This window comes from Grampus griseus (assembly GCF_964374135.1).
Source record: "Grampus griseus genome assembly, chromosome: 8".
In the NCBI taxonomy this organism is placed as follows: Eukaryota; Metazoa; Chordata; class Mammalia; order Artiodactyla; family Delphinidae; genus Grampus; species Grampus griseus.
Window position 1 is genome coordinate 71,006,301 of NC_139002.1, and position 21,504 is coordinate 71,027,804.

At 37.6% G+C, this 21,504-nt stretch overlaps 1 protein-coding gene across 7 annotated transcripts in view; it reads right to left on the reverse strand.

Annotated features, from left to right (window-relative positions):
* Window positions 1-21,504, reverse strand: part of SOX6 (SRY-box transcription factor 6) — a 624,429-nt gene that overhangs the window by 32,357 nt on the left and 570,568 nt on the right. For all 7 annotated transcript variants that reach the window (XM_082660447.1, XM_082660449.1, XM_082660450.1 and 4 more), the window contains one exon: window positions 11,698-11,806. In XM_082660447.1, the coding sequence (XP_082516573.1) occupies window positions 11,698-11,806 (109 nt within the window). The remainder of the gene's footprint in view (window positions 1-11,697; window positions 11,807-21,504) is intronic.

A 21,504-nucleotide genomic window follows, 5' to 3' on the forward strand; every position in this document is an offset into this window, starting at 1 on the left:
TACCATGTTGCTTTATACTAGGAGTCCATGCCTTCCCTTTTCCTGGAATTTCCTCTCCATCTTGCATTCAACTCATTCTTTGACTCATATCAGGGATCATCTTACCCAGACAGTCTTACCCAGTTCGTCAGGTTGGGCTAAGTATTTTAGGCTCCCACAGCACCCTGTGCCTGCCTCTATCTTACATTTACTATATTTTATCCATATTGCCAATTGTATCTGCCCACCTTCTTCACTAGACTATGCACCTTAAAAGGGCAGGAACAACGCTGTGTCTTATTCATAACTGCTTTGCTAGGGTCTGGTGCATAAGCTGGCATAAGGTAAGTACTCAAATGTCATAGCAGAGAGCATTTGACATCTTCGACAGTGAAAATTTTAGAGTGAGATTCAGATGTCTACATGTTGCATTAGAACCTGGGAATTTCTGAAATCAGATTTTGTATAAATCCCATTTATTTCTTATATTCTGTTAAGTACTTTGCCTTACTTGAACCCTCTATAAAATAAAAATGGCTTTAATGGGAAAATGTACCCACAGCTGTTTGGAAGTCAGAGATCACTGGTTCTAATCTTACTTCTTTTATTGACTTTCCACACTGTACAAATCTGAAATCCTGGCTTCCCACTTCCGGGGAAATCCTGAAAAGATGATAAGGCATGTCAGAGCTTTTTGGAAATATTAAATCTGAAAGCTATTCTAATGCTGTCGGGTTTGTGTAAATATATACAACTGAAGCATATATTCAAATAGGCATATGATGGGACCTTCCCGATAGAGTCAATATGAAATGGATAAAACATGCTCATAGAATTAGAGAATTTTAACATGAGAGGGATATTAAAGATCATCTAATCCACGTCTGAGGTTAGAGAAGTTAAATTGCCCAAATTTCATAGTTAGTAAATGGCAAAATCACAATGAACTCAAATGTAACTATTCCCAAAGTTTCACACTTGCCATCAAAGTAAATTTCTAAAATGGTCAGCTGAATTGTTTCAATGGTATCCAGACTTAGATTAAAAACTCTTAACAAAATTAATTTAGTTGGTCTTTCTTCTTCATTTCTTTGTCCCAGGGAATCTGCCTTTTACTAGAATGAGAGACGCAGATCACAGGTGCAGTAGAAACTAATTTTTTTAAGGTTAGGGATATGGAAATACACAGTATTAGAAAGAGAGGGCACAAGGATTTGGGGTAATCAACTCAATTTTGTAGTATATCAAAACTTCTTTGCCCTGAGAATCTGGTGAAAGTATTTGAAAGGTATTTAATATTTGTGTGGTTTGAAAGATTGAAAAAAAAAAAACTTTCACAGGTTTCTATTTCTCATTAAATTTTTCTACTTTTTAATGAAAACCAACAGGAAAAAACTACTTCAACAAAGGCAACCAACTGAATCAGCTCATCTTGGAGAAAAATGGGAGTCAGTGTGGCTCAGATACTATGTAGACAGACAGATGTGGGTTTGAATTTTGATTTGATCTTTCCTAAGTAACCTTGGGTAAATTATTTCCCTTCTCTAAACTGCAGTTTCATCTCCTTATAAAAGAGAGCTAATAATTTCTGCTTGTCTGGATCCTTGTGAGGATTAAGTGGGAACATAAATTTCCCAGCAGTGACTGGAACCCAGTACCCACTCATTAAACAGTAGCTGACTTTAGAAATAGTAGCAGTAGTAATGGCAGTAGAAGTAGTAGAATGTCTATTCCAGTACCAAGAACAAGCAGGTGCTTAACTCATATTTGTTCCCTTTCTAGTCTTTCCCCGTACCTGGGTGATACTCCCTATACTGCACAGTCCTGTCCTTCAGCATAGTTATAAAATGAGCCCTTAGCTGGAGAGTGCAATTTACTACTTAATGGAGCCTCTTTTCTGACCCAAAGCTAAACATATATTTCAAGAGTGTCCCTATGATATAGAACTAAAATGTATCGAATATGCATTAAGACACAATCAAAAAGACCATCTCACACCTCCCCAGTTCCCACCTGTGGGGCCTGTAACCAGACTATGCTGCTCAGTCCAAGCCAGAAAAAAAGAAAAAAGAAGAAGAAACCCTTATCTTGAGAATTTATAGATCAGCTTTTTATAAAGGACTCACTGGAATAACAAAGAATTAGGATTACTGACTGTATAATAAATATAGGGCAGGGAAGTCTCAGGGACATTTGACAATTGTTTTTCCTTTCTGCTCTACCAGCAGTTCTGTGACTCTGCAGCATGGAGTAGCTGCTCTTACCATTTTTCATTTTGTCCTCACGCAGGATCAACCTTCCTAGTGAAAAGTCAGCGTATATTGAAGAAGCATGAAGTGATTTCTCTGCCATGAAAGTAAATATACATAAGCCAGTAAGGTGCAATTTTTATTTTTAGTAAAAATTTTAAATGGTTGAATATACTGTTTATGAAATTCTTCTCTCTAGGGCTGTGACTTGGGATATTAAGTTTTAGTTCAGAATTACTTGTTACAGCCTACTCCTAAATTTAACAGTTTACAGTATAACGCAAATATTGATGGGTTCTTACACAATCTCTTCCCTCTGGTACCATGACCTAATTTGGGACATCCTGTCTAAGGGTAAATATCCACTGAACAAAATCATTTAAAAAAGATCACTCTCCTCTAGTGAGAGGCAAAAGTACAAGACTGATCTGTAAGGCATCGAACAGTCACAGCAGACAAAGTGAAATCATACGTAAATGAGTATTATACCCAGGAGGAAAAGAGGTATTTTTAAAATGACTTGAATGAAAACCCTCCTAACACCTACTCAGCTCTCCCATGATGTAATATGAAAAGACAGCCATTGAATAGTCCCTCTGAAAGGACATTAAAGAGAACAGAGGAATAAAGAGACTAACAGACCACCAAGACCAACCTAACTTCTGCTTTTCCATTATTTTTAACCTCTATACATAATCTAAGTCAATCTTGAACAACTAAAGTTTAATGCCTATTTAGTTGGTGGCAAAGTTCAAATTCCTCAGCCTGACTCTCAAGGCCCTCCATAGTATGGAACCCAGCTATTTTTATAACATATTCAATTCAACAAATATTCACTGAGTATAAATATATGGAAAGCTTTGTATTGGGCTTGGTGGAGAACACAGAGTTGAGAAGTGACTCTTTCATTCTGAACTTCCTTGTGAATGTCTGTGTACTTTACTGTTTCTGTGTCTGCTTGGATTATTCCCTCAACTGAAAGTTCTTCTCCTTCTCTTTGTTTTTCCAAACCTAGGCTTATCGCCAGCTATATTTCTATCAGACTTTCCAGAATCATGGCTGTCAACAAAGCACTGTAGGTTCCTCTTCTAAATAGCACTCTTTTCTGTTTCTCTAATGATGTACTATAACATATAACATCTTAGGTTGTTCTGCTTTCTGTGTATGCTAATATTATTATCCCAACTACATTACTAGCTCTTGAAGAATACAGTATAGTCCATCTTTTAAAAAATCCTTCTCTCTGTGCTCGTAACAGTGCTGTGTATATAAGAGATAATTGGTAAATTATAACTTGAACATGTGGGTAAAACTAAAGATTGGGGGACTCTGAGTAGGGATAGACCCCGTTGGGAATGACCTGGCTATCGGAACTTGTGGCTCAGTCTACAGAGAACCACCTCTAAAGAGGATGAAATGACAGATAGTGTGTGTAAACAAACAGTGACAGAGTAAAATGAGACAGTGTATCTAAAAGAAGGAGATATTCAAAGGTAAGAATTTCTTAGTTAAAGAAAAAAAAGATAGGGAAGTCAGTAACAGAAAATAGGGGAGAGCTGGTCGGTTATTGAATTTTGTGAATAAGTTAGAAGCACAGTTATCAGAACTTGAAAAGAAGGAAAGGACCAATTGGGGGGAAAAAAAGGGAAAAAATGGTTGTTCTCAAGTTCGGTCTTGACCTTAAGCAGAGAGAATTTAAAGAGCACACCAAATTGGCCTGAGACTCTTTAAATTCCACCAGCCTAAGGTTGGGCTGAATTCTATAGCCTGCAGATGGGAAGTCAAGTGGCTCTCGCTGCCAAGAGAAGAGGATTCTAGGGACAGGGAACTAGACAAGGTCCACACCTCAACAGTCACTACACAGTCCAGACATGGCAGATAGACTTCTATCAGCCAGCGTTTATTCTAATATGTCGGTTTATGTGAGGCAGACATATGTACTGCTGAGGAACCATAGACTGATTTTGCAGCCCCATTGGGAACACGTGCCGGCTGTTCTTGTCTTGGATCTGATTTTCATCGTAGATGGCGTTAAATCTTTTGTCACCCAGTTGCTACAGCAAGATGGGGGAGCACTTCTGTGTGATTCAGTAATGGCATAGACAAGCATTTCTTCCCCAGAACGGAGGATATTCAGTCAGAAAACCAGATAATTTTGTGTGTGTGGTGACACTGTCAATGATACCTCTTTAGAGGAGGCAGCCCAATGAGAAACCAGCTCTTGGACAGGGCTAGGCTCCTCACGAAAGGGAGGCTGGGTCTTTGATTGGGCTTCTCTAGCTTAAGCAACTCTAAGAAGCAGGTTGAATTCGCTTTATGGAGTATTAGGGGATGGAGTTATACAAGAATCTTGACATTTCACTCTCTTATCCCATCAAGACTATCCATCACTTGGAAAGTTCAATGGAAATTGTTTTCTACCAACATTAAAAGTTATTTGGGAGCTTTTAAGACACAGCAAATATATTTCTTTAAGAGAAGTTTATTTGCTTGTTTAAGAGAGCTGCACTTTATATATAGTGCTGATATAAACTGGTGCACAGGATCCTCTAAAACTGTTTATATCCACAGTAAAATACATTTTTGTGATACCACAGAGTTAGTCCAGAGCCAAGGGCTTTTTGAACTCTGCTTATCTCCCAGCCTGTGTGGCTGTTACTCAGTTTTCACCATGTCTGGGGTCTCCCTGGCCACCCATCCTGGCCTCAGACCTCAGCCTGCTGGTTCCATACAGACTGCTTTGCCTATTCATTTTTCTGAGATGCCTGGAAATGCTATTTTAGGCAGCTATGGAAGGCCAGACCCATAAGCCCACAGCAAAGCTCTGGTTGGTGCTCCCTCTGGATTTCCCTGGGTCTTTTATTTTAATATGTATAATTCCCCAACTTTTATTCTTGGTATACAATCTAGTACTTGGATACCTTCTTGGACAAAGACATCTCATCTCTGATATATTTCAATAATAATTTCACTTATTTTAAAGACGGTATGGTCCCCAATTTACACTTGTTACTTTCTAGTTGACTTAAAGGTGAATGATTTCAATTGTACAGCAGTAAGATAAGAGTTTAAAAACCAGAAATCATCTACACCAACTTCCTCACCTACAGCTGAGAAAATTCAGGGAAAGAAATTGACTTGCTTAGGGTAGAACAACCGGAATTTAAGTTTCCTAACCCTTGAGGAAATATCTGAAGGGGTGTCATGTGGAGAAATGGTAAGCTTTATTTTGTTGGAATCCAAAAGTCAGACTAGAACCAATGAGTAGAAGTTATAAGGAAGCAAAGACAAATAACAAAGAATTAAAAATTAGAACCGGAATGAGCTTCTCAAGAAGTAGTCAGTTTTCTGTCATGAGACTATTAGAGGCATTTGAACAGAAGTGAGATGACTACTTGTCAGGAATATAAAAAGGGATTTCTTGGATGGAATTGTAAATTTGATTACATGTCTCTCCTTTATTCCAATGCTGCGAATCTAAATGTTGTGATGTGAAGCACTGTATTCTGGTGGGCTTGAACAGATAGTGACCTTTACATTCCAAAGCGTAAGCAGATGTAGCCTTGAAATCCCTCCCCAGATTATACTATAGCTTTCCTCTGACGCCTTGAATGAGCCGTGTATCACCAGGTCAATCTTCCTTTTCTACCAGGAGTAAGGATCCAGGGAGGGGAAAGGAAATGTGAAAAGCTTCAAAGATTTCCCAGAGTATGGATCAAAGGGTAAGCAGGATTTTTAGGAGAAGACATTCGCATTAAGTGGTGCGTTTTTTTAAGGAAAAAGAGGAAAAGTTGCAGTCCCTGTTATTTGTCTATAAACAGAGAGCTTAAGTTGACAATAATAAAGCTATCCTGAGATTTAAAACTTAGAAGCAATCAGAAGTTCACAAAAAAAATGAAGCTTTCAGAAGGGTTAAGGCCATCTTGGCTGGGATCCAATTCACAAATTCAGTACAAATCTATAAAACCTTTCTAAGCAAATCTGAGAACCTGAGAGCAACCCCTTCTAAAAGGGGTTATTCTTGGTGCACATATCCATTTCCATTCAAAGCAATGCAAGTTTTTAATACATGGAGCACAGCACATCATTACAGTTCCAACCCAGGGTCCAAAAGCCTGCCTAATGGTAATCACTTTCAGAGCTCATCCCTTTTAGAGCTCATATTCCACTATGTTCCACGTCAAAATGAGGTGTGAAAAAACAAAACAAAACAAAACAAAACAATATGAGGTGTTGCCTCTCTCTGAGGCTGGGACACAATAATTGAATTTGAGAATTAAAAGAGGTGTTAGAAGAAGGTTTTCTTACCCAAACTATTCTGAAAAACAGAAAAAAAGAAAAGCGTCCCTTTAGAGGCCCCAGGTGTGTGAGAGAGAGGAAACAGGATGGAGAGAATATAAAAAATAAGGTGGGCTACAACTACCGTTGCTGGGGGGAAGAGAAGAAGAAGGCGGAGGGTGGGGGGCGGTCCATCTGTGAAAGGTAATTAGGAAATGCTACTGGAGAGATCTTCTCATTAATAAAAAGAAAAGATCATTCTCATTAATAAAAAGAAAAGATCAAAGACTTGAACATTCGATTCAGCAAGTGGTACAAATATACTCTCAAAGATATTGGTCTCCTCTTTTATTTCTCTCAAGAAAAAACCAAGTGAAAGCTACTGTGGACAGATCACCTTTCTTGTAATAAACACACTCTATGTTTCATGAAGACCCTAATAACAATCTTGCATTTGGAGGGGACCCTAGAAATAATGGAATCCAACATACCTCTTTTAAAAGATAAAGTTAAGCCCAGGGGCATTCGTCACTTATTTGCCTTCATTTAGCAAAGAAACTTTAATCCAAATTTCCCAATAACCAGACCACAGCCCTTTCTACTATACCTTGCAACCCTGAAATTAGGAGGGTTGGGATAAGAATTGCACTCTTGCCTAAGGAGAACAAGGAGAGGGGAAACACCGTATGAAAAGTCCATAAAAAGTTAAACATCTGTTCGTCATTCTTAATACGTGGTGACAGACTCAATTAATTGAGTCCTCTCTTCCTTACATGCCCTACATAGGAGCTAACAACTTTTGTGCGCTCAATACGTATAAAGCCAACAAATGCTCCAAAGTATAACAGGACCTTAAACATGTTTCCTAAGCCCCCAGCACCGATGAATTTGTAGTTTTATAAATATCGTGGTGAACAAGAAATGCTGTCTTGTCATATTCAAGCCAAATAACAGCTGGACTTTAAAAATAAAATTTTGAAGACATTTGCCTTTTATATTTTTAATTTCTGTTTTCCTGGCTTACGGTTTTGTCATTTGATTTTGATGAGTGGTTAATACACACGCACAGCTGCCTCTTTTGGTGACCTTTCCCTTGCTGCTTCCATGTTCAAAGCTATGAAGCAGGTCTACAAGTTGCTTACTAAGTGATATTGGCATTTTCGCAACTGGCAGCAGACATTTTCCTGGAAAGCCAGGCTTACTTTAGTCACTTCAGAAGCCACACAGGAGAATGGGGTGCAAGGAGAAGAAGGGCATAGCCCCTTAAAGCTGCCATTATGCATTATTCACAATAGCCAAGACACAGAAAACAACCTAAGTATACATCAGCAGATGAATGGATAAAGAGACTGTTTTATATATACATATATATAAATTCATGTGATAAATGATATTATGTATTACATATAGTACGTAATATGTTATATAGTTATATATACATATTTTGAATGTGATAAAAATATTATTCATCCATAAAAGGGAAGAAGGAAACCCTGTCATTTGCAACAACATGGATGACCTTGAAGGCATTACGCTAAGTGAAGTCAGACAGAGAAAGACAAATACTATATGATCTCACACATACGTGGAATCTAAAAAGCCTGAAGTCATAGAAACAGAGAGTACAATGGTGGTTTCCAGGGACTAGACAGTGGGGGAAATGGGGAGATGTTGGTCAAAGAGTACAAACTTCCAGTTATAAAGATGAATGAATAAGCTCCGGGGATCTAATATACAGCAGGGTGACTATAGTTAAAAATATTGTCTTACATACTTGAAAGTTGTTAACAGAGTAGTTTTTAAATTTTCTCATCAAAAAAGGTAACCTGTGAGGTGCAGAGGTGTTAACTAACCTTACTGTGGTAATCATTTCCCAATATATACGTGTATCAAATCATTACATTGTACACCTTAAATCTGCACCAATGTTATTTGTCAATTATATGTCAATAAAGCTGGAAAAAGATTTTAACTGGTCCAAAGCCAGAGGAAACATGGAGATGATCATGTGTGGACTAAGAAGGGATGACATCCTGGGTGACAGCTACAAAACTTACCTGCCAATGGAGCTTACCGAAGTAGCTTTCGCCCTGAACCTCTGTGAGGAACAAAGAAGTCTTGATCTTCTTAGTACTTTTCTCAGTGATAATTATATCTGTCTTATGTATCTATGTATGCATTACCCTTTTAATCTTCTGTCTTTCTTCACTAGACTTTAAGTTCCAAGAGGTCAGGAACATATTTGTTTTGCTTCCTTTGCTTTATCCAGTGTCTAGTTCAGGGACCGGCACACAGAACAGGCACTCAAGAAATGTTTGTCTGTTTGTTTGTTTGTTTTTAGACCAAGACTGACTGAAGGAGTGAATAAATTTTTTAGGTATTCTTTCCCTTCATTTCCTTCTTCCTCTTCCTCTTAAGGGAAATATGGAGGAGCAAAGTGGAGAAAGTAAGTGTACCTGTTATCTACTCTGACTTTAATATGAACTGCAACTCCAGCAGGCTTTGCCATCAGCTTACGCTTGAACGGATGCCAGGAAATATCCTGAAGTCAGCAGAAGGCTGCTGCGCATCCCAGCAGTCCTCACAAAGGCACTGCACTTCTGTTGGTTTTAGAGCAGGTAACTTGACTCCATTCATGAACTCAGTCCCCCAAAAGCACACGAGGGCTCAATGGCAACTCTGGGCAAGCTTCTGAAGGGAGGTTTTCACACGCTTCTTAAGCTCCTGGGCCACTACAGCCCTTCTACTATTACAGTCATCAGGCATTGCTGCTATGTGTGACAGAGTAACACGAGAGCTGGTGCATGGCATGACTTGCTATATTTAGGGGAGAGGAAATGGGCCATATACTGAGGAAGGTCACAAGGAGTTTGTTCAGAAAAATGAAGGCACCACTTCTGCATCCGTATATACAGGGGGCGCAGGATAGCACAGTACTTCATGGCTTGGGTTCTGGAGCCAGGCTGCCTGGGATCAACTCTCAGTTCTACCCTTACTAGCTATGTGACCTGTGGCAAGTTACTTAACTATTCTCACCCTTAATTTTCTCATCTGTAAAATGGAAAAAAAAATACCTTCTTTACAGAGTTGTATATGATTTAAATGAGAAAACGTGTTAAAAGCTTAGCGTATTCTCTGGCATATAAATGCTTGATAAATGTTTGCTCAAAAAAAGCAAAGTAACTAGGAAATTGGTTTGAATCCAGACAATCTGGATACTGAATGGAAGTTCCACAGATTTTTCTATACAGTATGTTTCTCTACAGTTAAGCTTTTCACTTTTTCTTTTCATAATGGTTAATAACTCTGACCATGATTTTTAACTTACCAAGCACATGATATCATCAACTAGATTATTAGCATTACTGAGAGGCAAATGACTTTATACCTATTGTACAGTTAAGAAGTAAGTGAAGGGCTTCCCTGGTGGTGCAGTGGTTGAGAGTCCGCCTGCCGATGCAGGGGACATGGGTTCGTGCCCCGGTCTGGGAAGATCCCACATGCCGCGGAGCAGCTGGGCCCGTGAGCCATGGCCGCTGAGCCTACGCCTCCGGAGCCTGTGCTCCACAACGGGAGAGGCCACAACAGTGAGAGGCCCGCGTACCGCAAAAAAAACAAAAGCAAGAAGTAAGTGAAGAAAACTGAATGACAGATTAAGAAAACCCTGTTAGAACAAGGATAAGGCAATAGAACTCTGTAACTCCTAGTCTACAGAAAAATTAACAGACTGAATACTCCAAAGTGATGAAAAGTATTATTTCACTGTGTCTGGTCAAAGATTTAGGTACTCTGTAGTACCATCTTCCAACAAAATTGAGATGTGCCACACCTGAATAACTAGTTCCCTAGACCATGGAACCTCAATCCTCACCAGGGGGGAAATCATGTACTTCTAAGTGCCTATAAAAATGTCAGTGTCACCGTGCTCTCAGTACACATTCTGCATGGAAGACAGTGAGTATATTTCTGGTTTTGAGTCCTCTTTATTCCTCCTTTCCTGCTCCCCCACTTCCTTTTCCTCTTCCCTTCCCTTCCTTCCCCACTCCCCTCACACATGCACATACCAATCAGAGTTTATTTTAACACCTTGTACCCAGGACTATCATTAAACATTAGTCTCTCCCACTGGCATGAAAAACCTGCCTTCTGAAAACTCTCTGAAGTACTTCCTAATGTCTGATACTACCCATCTCTTAGTGCTCATGCCAGGGATTTCTGAACTGCCTCGGATGGCCCCAAGCTATCACTAGAAGCCATGCTCAGTTCAGATGCTGCTATGAAATGTCTTCATGTGTTTTCAAGGGATTAGGGTCCTGGAAGGAATCCTGCCAGTAAAAGGGATAATAGTAAGATTTTTCCCCTCAAGCTAAAGGACTTTAGCTGGGACCTGAGATGGATGAAGTATTGTGTTACTCTAAAGAGAACAAATAATCTTCCCTGACTGGTGGGAGGGATTCTGACACAGGAACAGCTAACGGGAAGACCAGTCCCTGCTCTGGGATGACACAGTAAATAACCAGGCAACGCTACTACTAAAGTGCTGACTTAACTCACAGATTGTAAACAGCCTCTGGGGAGCAATCTCTGCTGTTTTGCTGCTTGTGTATTTAAAACAAACAAACAGAAAAGAAAGAGGAGCGGACAGGCATTGATGGTGTTGTGGGTAAACACATTGAGAGTAAAGCTAGTCTTTTCCATCCTGACTTTCAAAAGACTTTATAACGGTTAGTACCCAGACACAGGCTGGGTCTTGCCCAAGCAATTATTAATTTTATGCTAGATCTGCTTCAAACTATAATTTAGTTTCCAAAATGGTTTGATTGCACCTGGGAATCACTTGATTTGGGGGTAAAAAATCCTCCTTTGTATGTTTGTCTCTTTTTTTTTTTAATAAGAATGTCATGAGGTGGATGAAACACAGAATTCTGTTGTTCATTGAAATGTAGAGGGTTCTTTGATTTTAAAACTTTAAAATGGCACCTTGAAGTATTTGGATTGCTATGTGTTCAGTAACACACAATCTAGCTGAATTTCAAAGTCCTCAACTATAACATATAATGAAGCCTAACATTTTTCTGATATGCCAAGAAAATTGATCTGGTGACTCCCAAGAAAGACCATGAAGATCCTACATCTGCCTCAGGCACACCTCTAGAAACACACAGAGCAGCAGAACAGAAAAGCCACTCACCCTCTGCATCTTCTGGCCGAGTAAGATCGATGACACCTGGGCCCAGCTTTCCATCTTCACTTGACTTTCCTGTTAACTGGGGCCCCAAATTTTCAAAGCGTGTTCTTTCCTAGAGGAAAGAATAATCAGAGACTTATACTAGCTTCCAAAGCAGCCACTTTTTCCTTCCAGTTTCTATCTTTCTTAATGGACAAAACTTGGATTTACAAACATCATTTCTGACCAACTTGAGCTCAGAAAACTTTTCAGGAAGATTCCACTAAAGCCTGTTTATGGCACTGACAGTGTTGACAGCACCTAAACCATAGTACCTATAAGGAAAGGAAATCTGTGGCAGGTAACCTGCCAGGGCTGTACTGCACATCTCTCTGTTGGATTTGCTCCAGTATTCTAAAAGGAATGCAAATGAAAGGTGTGAGCCAAAACTGCAAAATTTGAAAGAGCAGTTTCCATTAAAATATACTGTTATTCAATGGGAGAGGAATTTTCCTTTTTAGAGATCATAGTTTGCATTGGTACTCCTGGAAAAATACGAATCAGAATTTTAGGCAAGAAGATTTCAGAAACAAATATTTCGAAGCAGGCAGACTAGATGATGGCTTTGATACTATTATTTTGCTGTGGAGTTTGAACTGTAACTTCCTGGTAAGTGAAAAGGAGAACATTACTCCTAGTCAGGCCTTGAGTCAGGAAAGTTAAATACTCTTGCCATTATAGTAGGGAAACACAAAGATGTTTTAATTGTTAACCTGTTCTTCTAGGATCAGGAGTCTGAAACATCACAGTGAACTCTCCTCCTGTAGCTCTCTGGATCAGTAGCAGAGGGCTCATTGATCATAATTAACATGGTGTTCCTGTCTGCAGAAACACAGCACGTGTCCCCTTCTCTCCTCCTTGCTACTCTCCAGACTCAAACTTGGCTTTGTGCTGTGCTTATGAATGAATGAAACCTTGTTGTTCATTACTATGAAACAATATTAAATGTCATGTCAGCTTGAATTTACAGACATGAAATAGCAGCTTCCAGCTCCGGGAATGGTTTCTGCATGTTATACTTAATGCATTATGCAGCAGTAGAGGACTGATTGCTGTTCAGTCTATTGTTCAATGACCTAGTTCTGTACTAGGCATGTTCGGCATTAGACGGAAACACTCTTGAGTGTTCTCTTCTGTAAGATGTTTAGAAACTTGGAAATATTCTTAAAGAGCAAACATACAATTACTTGATAGAGGCTGTGTCTCATTTGTACAGTCTCACTACATTTGTGCTTTCTAATATGATTATTTTTGAATATCATTATATTTCTATAATTAATTCCCATCAGTCAAATTGTGCAGGAAGTCTTCCAGTTCCCCTTCATCATGGAATATGTTGAAATCTGTGTTGGAAGAAAACACAGTATAAACCTTGCTTTAATCTAGCAACATTTCTATGAAAGACTGCAACAAAATTATGATCATGAATTTCCCCAACTGGGTAATACTAACTAGTTAAAATAGCGGTATGTGGGGAAACCTCTGAAACACCACACTTATAAAAAACAGAGTGAAAATAAAAAGCAAATTAGGTATGGTTCCCCAATATCTTCTTATGTGACACTGCCGCTGCACAAGAACAAATTAACCCAGATGCAGGCCACAACAAAGAGCAACCACAAGCCAGAGGAGAGTTTCACACATCGTAGGGGGGAGGACAGCTGTTTTTAATCAGCCAATTTCTATTTTTGAGTAGCACTTTTGGTTGTCATGATGTAAAGAAAAAGAATTAAAGTGAAAATAAGCAGTACCAGGGAAAGCAAAATATTCAACCTTTGTTTTATCACATTGTTTCACATTTCAAATGTTTGCATGTGAATGCTTTCCCTATGTTAAATGCAGAAGGAGTTTTGATGTGACACCTGCAATCTTCTTGGAAGAACAACCTTTATCTGTATTTTCATGGGGGGAAAAACAACTTTCTCTGAAAATCAACAGACTGTGCTACCTATCAATATGCATATTTCAAGTATCTTTCTAGTCATTCATTCTCTTTGATTTTACCGGAAAAATATTCTCAGTAAAAAAAAATAAATAAAGTTCCTGAAAGAATATCAATATTTTGACAAGGAAGGAGAAGAGGGAAAATTACATGCCATGGTTTGTAAAATCCTAAGACAACAAAGCTTACATGATGATAATATCTTTTCTTTTATAAAAAGTGAAGTGCACTCACAATTCAGTATTATCAGCTTGTTTTTAATCATAACAAAAAACATTCAGAACATTCAACAACATATTCACAGTGTCTTTGAAGTCATACATTTTTCTGACTTCATTGAAAAAAAAATTATTCTGCAGAGATACTTTCCTTATAAAATATCAATATTTTGACAGAGTAGAAGTCGAGGAAGAATATCCCATGAAACACTTGTTAAATAGGCAGAAAATAAATCGATGATAAAAATTGTTTTGGGCAGTGGGCTGCATTTTATATTTGGTAATATTAAGCACTTGTGTTTGAGATTAAAGAAGGACCCTGCAAAGCCATGCCCTTTCATATAAATTTCTACCTAGTCTCCCAGAAGATTTCCTTCTTTTCTTCAAAGAATAGCTCAGAATATTTATTTGCCAGCCACATAACCATAAGATAAGAGGGTCTGATGTCTACAAGTTAGCTCTGGGCAGCTGAGCTAAGCAAAGATTTTACCAGTGAGGTTGAACATGAGCCTAGTAAATACAGAATGTGGACAGAGGTACAGAGAGAATTTCAAGGATACTTTAGTTCCAAGAGGCCCTCAACTTCTGGCCATTAAGTGCCAATGGGTATGCCCCAATAAGGAAAACATAGACAGTGGGTGGCAAGCTCTTAACTACAAGTTTTCCATGCACTTGAACTAGCTCTCGCAAATTACATAGCTCGCAAGTAGATATTTTGGAGATATAAACAAAACACCTCAATGCTAATTTTAATCTCAACCCCTCCAGGCAGGAAAACTTCCCAGTCTTCATGATGACAGTGAAATGTGCGTTTTACATGCAGTGATGTGATCAGACACTTACTTATGCACTGTCAGTCACAAACATGCAGGCAACATAAAAGTTATTGAAAAAAATTAAAGTCAGCTCTGCTGTGTTATAGGACTATTGGCTCTCTAAGTGCTTTGAAATTATGATGTATGAGGTAGATGTTGCATATTAAATAAAGATATTTAAATGATAAAGCCCCCTTTAGTGAGAGCTGATGAATGTTAAATGTTACAAGCCACAAGACGGTAGCATTCATCATCTTCACATATTATCAGAGTCAATGACGGGGCAGCCTCACTGATGACAGATAGACTGCTGCATTATTATCCCTTATTTCCAGTGTCACTGAACAAACCATTCAACTCCTCAGGCATTATTTTTAACTTTGCATTAAATTAGTAACTTTTCCCTCCCTACCATGGCAAGATTGATCATTTCTGTCTTTGCACGGGTGGAGAGAGAGAATGAATTTGGGATAACTGAAAAAACAGAGGTTTATTTTCATCTAGTAAAAAAAATCAACTCCCTCTCACTGGCAACAAATGTAAAATTGTGATATGGGGAAAGAACAGCAATGAAACAGTAAGCACATAATAATGGCTTTTCTTTGCACTTAGATAAAAGCTGAATTTTTGATGTGCACAGTATATTTTAATAAAATTTTATATACTATGTTTTATACACTTACTGGCTATTCCATAATAATGTGTGTGCTAACAGTAAAATTGCTCTTAAATTTATGTGTGTTATTTATATGTTCCCACGTAACAATGCTTTTTGTTGTAAAAAAAAAATTCTGTTTATTAATGTAATTTTACAACCACTGCATCCAAGGTCCGTGGTAAATTAATGACATTTTTATTATTTTATAGTGTCATTAAATTTTTACTGATCACTCCATCAAACAGAAGCAGTAAAGGCCATAATGTAAACTGGGACACTTAGAGCAGGCAGCAGGAAGACATTCCATATAGTCTGAAGAAAACTGCTAGCAATAAATGATATTTATACCATCTTTAAGCATGTGAGAATACTTGGATAAGTTTGGCAAAACTGTTTCAGTAGTAGAGTGGATTGTGTACTTAAATAACTGTTTGCTTGCCAGTGAGACAAGCCTTTTCCAAACCATATGTGAGATGACTGATTACAGACATCTCCTGAAAAACAACATGTGAAAGGTAACAATGCACTGGGCACCCTCCCTCTGGATTTCCAAGACTGACCAACCTATACCACACCTCAAATGATTTCAACATGGTCCTCTTTTCCACAAACTGAAGTGGAAAATTGTACATGCTGAGAGAGGCTTTTTGTTTGTTGCCTTACAAACAAATATATTTCATTTGACAGGCAGACATGGCTGGAAAATGATGTGATGCATTTTATTCCAGTGGTCTCAATGAGAGGTACTTTACCAATCTGTATTCAAAGGTCTTTTCCAAAGAATGTCTGAATATGAGGTCATCCATAGCAACCACAGAACACACACCTAAGAGGCTATTACTTATATTTCAGCTAAAATGGGTAAAAAAAATCTCATGTTACTTTCACATGTAAGTTCCATTTTAATTAGTATACTCTACACTAGCTCTCAAATATTCTGTTCATAGAATATTAGTATATATATTTTATACAAATATTTTATAATATTTTCTACAAATACATACATATTATATATATCATACTTCTATTTGCTATACAGAAGATAGAAGATAGAAAATTCTACGCTCATTTAATCACAAATTTAGAACCACCTATCTCCTACATGGGGATTTTGAAATGAATATTTTTTGAGTAAATAAGAATTTTGCTGTTATGTCCTAAAATACTTATTTAAATACTAAAGAACATTTAAAACCATTCAAATTTGTAATAATAAGGAATTTTGCAGGGAAGATTAATACTACAGTGCTACCAATCATGTTTCTGTGTACTCCTGAAGCAGTTTTCTAAGAGAAATAACAAATATATGCATTATGAATAGGAATTCTCTAAGGCCACCACGATATTCTGGGATACTACCTACCCTTAAAGTTTCCGCTATGTCTGAGTTGTTGAATACTACCCAAAAGAAGGTTTGCCCTTTCATCCCGGCTCCAAGCTTTAGTGTCTTTCCAATCCTGGAAAACTCTTTCTCAAAAGTAAAGACTTCCCTGCAAAAGCAGCTTTCGCCTTACACAACTCCCCTTCCCATCCTCTGTTTACATCAATACCAACTGGTCAGTACTATTTGTCTCAGTGCTTTCCTTGCCCCTCTGTGCCCACTTAATCTTCCAGGCTTGCTGATTTTTCTTCTGCAGAGCCTCTTGCACTGGTCCTTTCCCTCCATGCCCTCCCTCATCACCGATCCCAGCGCAGGCCCTCACACCTGCACTCCTACATTACTGCTGCACCTCCTTTCTGGTCTGTCTGAAACTTGACACTGACCCCCGCATCTGCTCTCACTCCTCACAGGGTTCCACTTCATGGCTCTGATTTAAAACCTTCCATGGTTTCCTATTTTCTATTGCATTTTATCCAAACTCCTCTACTTGGAGGAGTTTCAAGGTCCTTTATACACTATTCCCCACACGTCTTTTGAAACTCAATTTCCTACAACTCTCCCATCATACATCCTCTGCTCAGGTATAATAATACCATGATAAGGCCTACTTCCTCTTCCCCATGCCCACTAGAATGATGCTTCCTTCTCTCTTCTTCCTTGCCAAGTTCTATTCATATTGAAAAGTCCAAGTTGTCCATTACCTCTATAACCTCTCTGATCTACTTTCTGATATGCAAAAATTCCTAACTTTCCTTATATAATTAGTCCCTAGTTACATACTATTATTAAAGAATTGAGCTTTGCTTCATGTGCACCTCCAACTCTCCCCTAACAACATCAAAAGATTTTTCAAGCCAGGGATTGTGTCTTGCACCTTTTCTATATATCTTACGTAGCATTTACTGTTAGTGTCCATAAATACTTTCAGGTTTTTACAAGCCCACATAATTGATTAATCCACGTAAATCACAACACCCTGTACAAGTGTGTCCAAAAGGAACAAATTTCAAGTTTGTGAAAAAGATTTTAGACTCAACACTCCACACTGTATCGATGATGTCTCTTTGGGCAATAATCATCAAAGCAAGGAAATCTGGAAAAATACCATAAATATTTTGCAAAAGAGGGAAGTGAGCCATTTGAGAAGAACACAATAGAATAATACAATTTAATTATATAACAATAGGAAAAAGAGGTTTTTGAGTCTGACTTGGAATTTCTGCAGCTTAACACCTGCATCTTTGCAAAGTCTTTGCAAAACACAGGCAATAGAGGACAATACCCACCACAAATGCTTGGCTTAAAAAGCAGTACACATTTAAAAATAAAAAGTTTTTTGTTTGTCTGTTTGTTTAATTTTAAACAGGACAATGCTAAGTATAATGTTGAGAGAGAGTCTATACCTTACTCTGAAAGACTTGCTCTAATTCCTGGCTCTGGACGTATCTTGCCATGATGTGATTCTCAAGAAATACTACTTAAGCACATGTTATTTACTTTCTATTGACTTAACAAGCTATCACTTTATTAGCCTTTATTATAAATTTAGTAATTTAATGAAGGATTGAAAATGTAAGCTTTACACTGGAAAGTAACCACAAGTACTTTTAAAAAGGTGATTCTTTTTATGGAAGGAGTTACTTTGGAGGCACTGGGATTTACTTTCATAATGATATTTTGATGGTCCCAGAGTCAGTCATCACAATAAAAAAGACTCTGGCTGTGAGAAATGAGGTAATGGACCCATTGTTAAATACCATTTTGTCAGCTAAAGCTATTAATTTGTCTACCTTTTAATATGCTCTTAACACCAAAACTGTGCTAGGACTCATGAATCATTTAAGTCCTAAGTTTTTCAACTGTGTTTGCTTCTGTAGCACAAATACATGTATTGGAGTAGAAGTAGGAAAGGGTGTCATTTACTGATCATATACTACGTGCAAGGTTCTTTCCAATGAGTATTTCCCTTTAATTTTCACACCAATACTACAAGGAAAAATATTACTATTGCTGTCAGTTTTACAAGAGAATAGGTGAGGCTCAAAAAGGATTTTTTATATTTTAAGTCACTTAACCAAAATTTAGATAGATATTTTGGCTGAGGTGAATTTAGAATAATAACTCTACAACTTAATTACTATGTGATCTCTCTGAGACTGTTTCCTCATTTGTAAAATGGAATAGAAAATGCTCATGTGGCAGGGTTGTGATGATTAAATAAGAGATTATATGTGTGAGTGCTTTGCAAAAATAAAGCAGCTCATAAAATATCCACTTCTGTTAAAGATATTATTTAGCACTTGCTAAATATTTCAAAGCTAAACACTAATGAAGACGGTGTCCTAATCTAAAGGCCAATATCCATTCTCCTGTGTCAACAACACAACTATATAACCAAATATGCTTTCCTTTTTGTCTTGGCTTCAAAGCATCTTCGAACTAAATTTAAATCTTAGCCTTAGTAATTATGTAGTAACTGGATCTTGTTTTCCTCTACTTAAAACCTTCAAATGCTCCCCATCATCCACATGAGGAGAACCAAACTTCTCTGTGCAGCTTGTAAAACCTTATAGGATCTGGTTTCTTCTCTCCTCATCAGCTTTACGTCTTACTCATTCTGGTTTATTATCTCTATTCCAAGAAGATAGAATTTCTTGGAGTTTTCTGAACAAGCTATGATATTTTATGCCCTTGTATATTTGCATACACCATTCCCTCTTCTAGAATGCGTTTCCTTTACTGATGACATTATAATTTGTCCGTTCTAGGCCTAATTAAAGCATTTCTTCTGGACAAAATCCTTTGTTGACTGCCCTCCACCAGCTCCCCTGTTTTGTTCCATTACCACACCATGTTTATAGAAAAATGCATTAAAATTATTGGTTTATGTATCTATTTACATGTCTCCCCAACTTACTCTCTAAGGTATGGTGTCCATGTCTTAACAACTGTATCGTCAGTGCTTCTCATGATGTTGGCACATACTAGACACTTTGGTTGCTAAATCCTGATAATGCTGTTAACACTATTTCCTTCTCTTTTTTCATTTTAATTTTACTTTAAAATTAAATTAATTTTCAGATCTTTTTTGAAAACACTGAGATACAGATGATTAAAAGGTAGATAAATACAAAGGAAGATATGTAAATTGGTTGAACAATAGAGTGATCTCTTGGTCAGGGTTGGCTTAGGGCTGAAATATAGGAAGTCTGCCTAGCTATTACTATTCAAAAGGGCTCTGCAAAAATACTCCCTAAAATGTCAACCACAACCATTTCCAAATATTCTTCTTACACACTCTTACATTGCTGAGCAATCCATCATTAGCAATTTATTCTTGGAATTAATTCATAATGTCAATACTTCATGAGAATACAATAGAATAAACTGTTAAACAAAATCATATTAATTTCAGTTTAATTCCTCTAGAGAAACAAGAATATCTCTAGGAAAAATAATCCAGATGAAACTACATGAACAGAGACATAAAGAATTTGATCAAGGGGGTTCTTTAGGTACTGTAATCCCAAAGAAAATAATTTCAAAAGAGTCTGGGAATAACGAAGCTAAGCACAGATAGCTGTTAAGCACTGAACTGTGTCCTCTTAAAATTCATGTGTTGAAGCCCTAACCCCTCATACCTCAGAATGTGATTGTGTTTGAAGGTAGGGTCTTTAAAGAGGTAGTTAAATTCAAATGAGGTTATTGTAGCTTTGTAGTATAGTCTGAAGTCAGGGAGCCTGATTCCTCCAGCTCTGTTCTTCTTTCTCAAGATTTCTTTTGCTATTCAGGGTCTTTTGTGTTTCCACACAAAATGTAAAAATTTTTGTTCTAATTCTGTGAAAAACTGCCCTTGGTAATTTGATAGGGATTGCACTGAATCTGTAGATTGCTTTGGGTAGTGCAGTCATTTTCACACTATTGATTCTTCCAATCCAAGAACATGGTATAGCTCTCCATCTGTTTGTATCATCTTTGATTTCTTTCATCAGTATCTTATAGTTTTCTGAGTACAGGTCTTTTGCCTCCTTATGTAGGTTTATTCCTAGGTATTTTATTCTTTTTGATGTGATGGTAAATGGGATTGTTTCCTTAATCTCTCTGATCTTTCGTTGTTAGTGTATAGGAATGCAAGAGATTTCTGTGTATTAATTTTGTATCCTGCAACTTTACCAAATTCATTGATGAACTCTAGTAGTTTTCTGGTAGCATCTTTAGGATTTTCTATGTATAGCAACCTAAATGTCCATCAACAGAGGAATGGATAAAGAAGATGTGGTACATATATACAATGGAATATTATTCACCCATAAAAAGGAACGAAACAATGCCATTTGCAGAGATGTGGGTGGACCTAGAGATTGTCATACAGAGTGAAGTAAGTCAGAAAGAGAAAAACAAATATCGCATAATATCGCTTACATGTGGAATCTAGAAAAATGGTACAGATGAACTTATTTGCAAAGCAGAAATAGAGTCACAGATGTAGAGAACAAACTTACGGTTACCAATGGGGGAAGGGGGGATTGGGATGAATGGGGAGATTGGGATTGACATATATACACTACTATGTATAAAACAGATAACTAATGAGAACCTACTGTATAGAACAGGGAACTCTACTCAGTGCTCTGTGGTGACCTAAATGGGAAGGAAATCTAAAAAAGAGTGGATATATGTGTACGTATAACTGATTCACTTTGCTGTACAGCAGAAACTAACACAACATTGTAAAGCATCTATAAGCCAATAAAAAT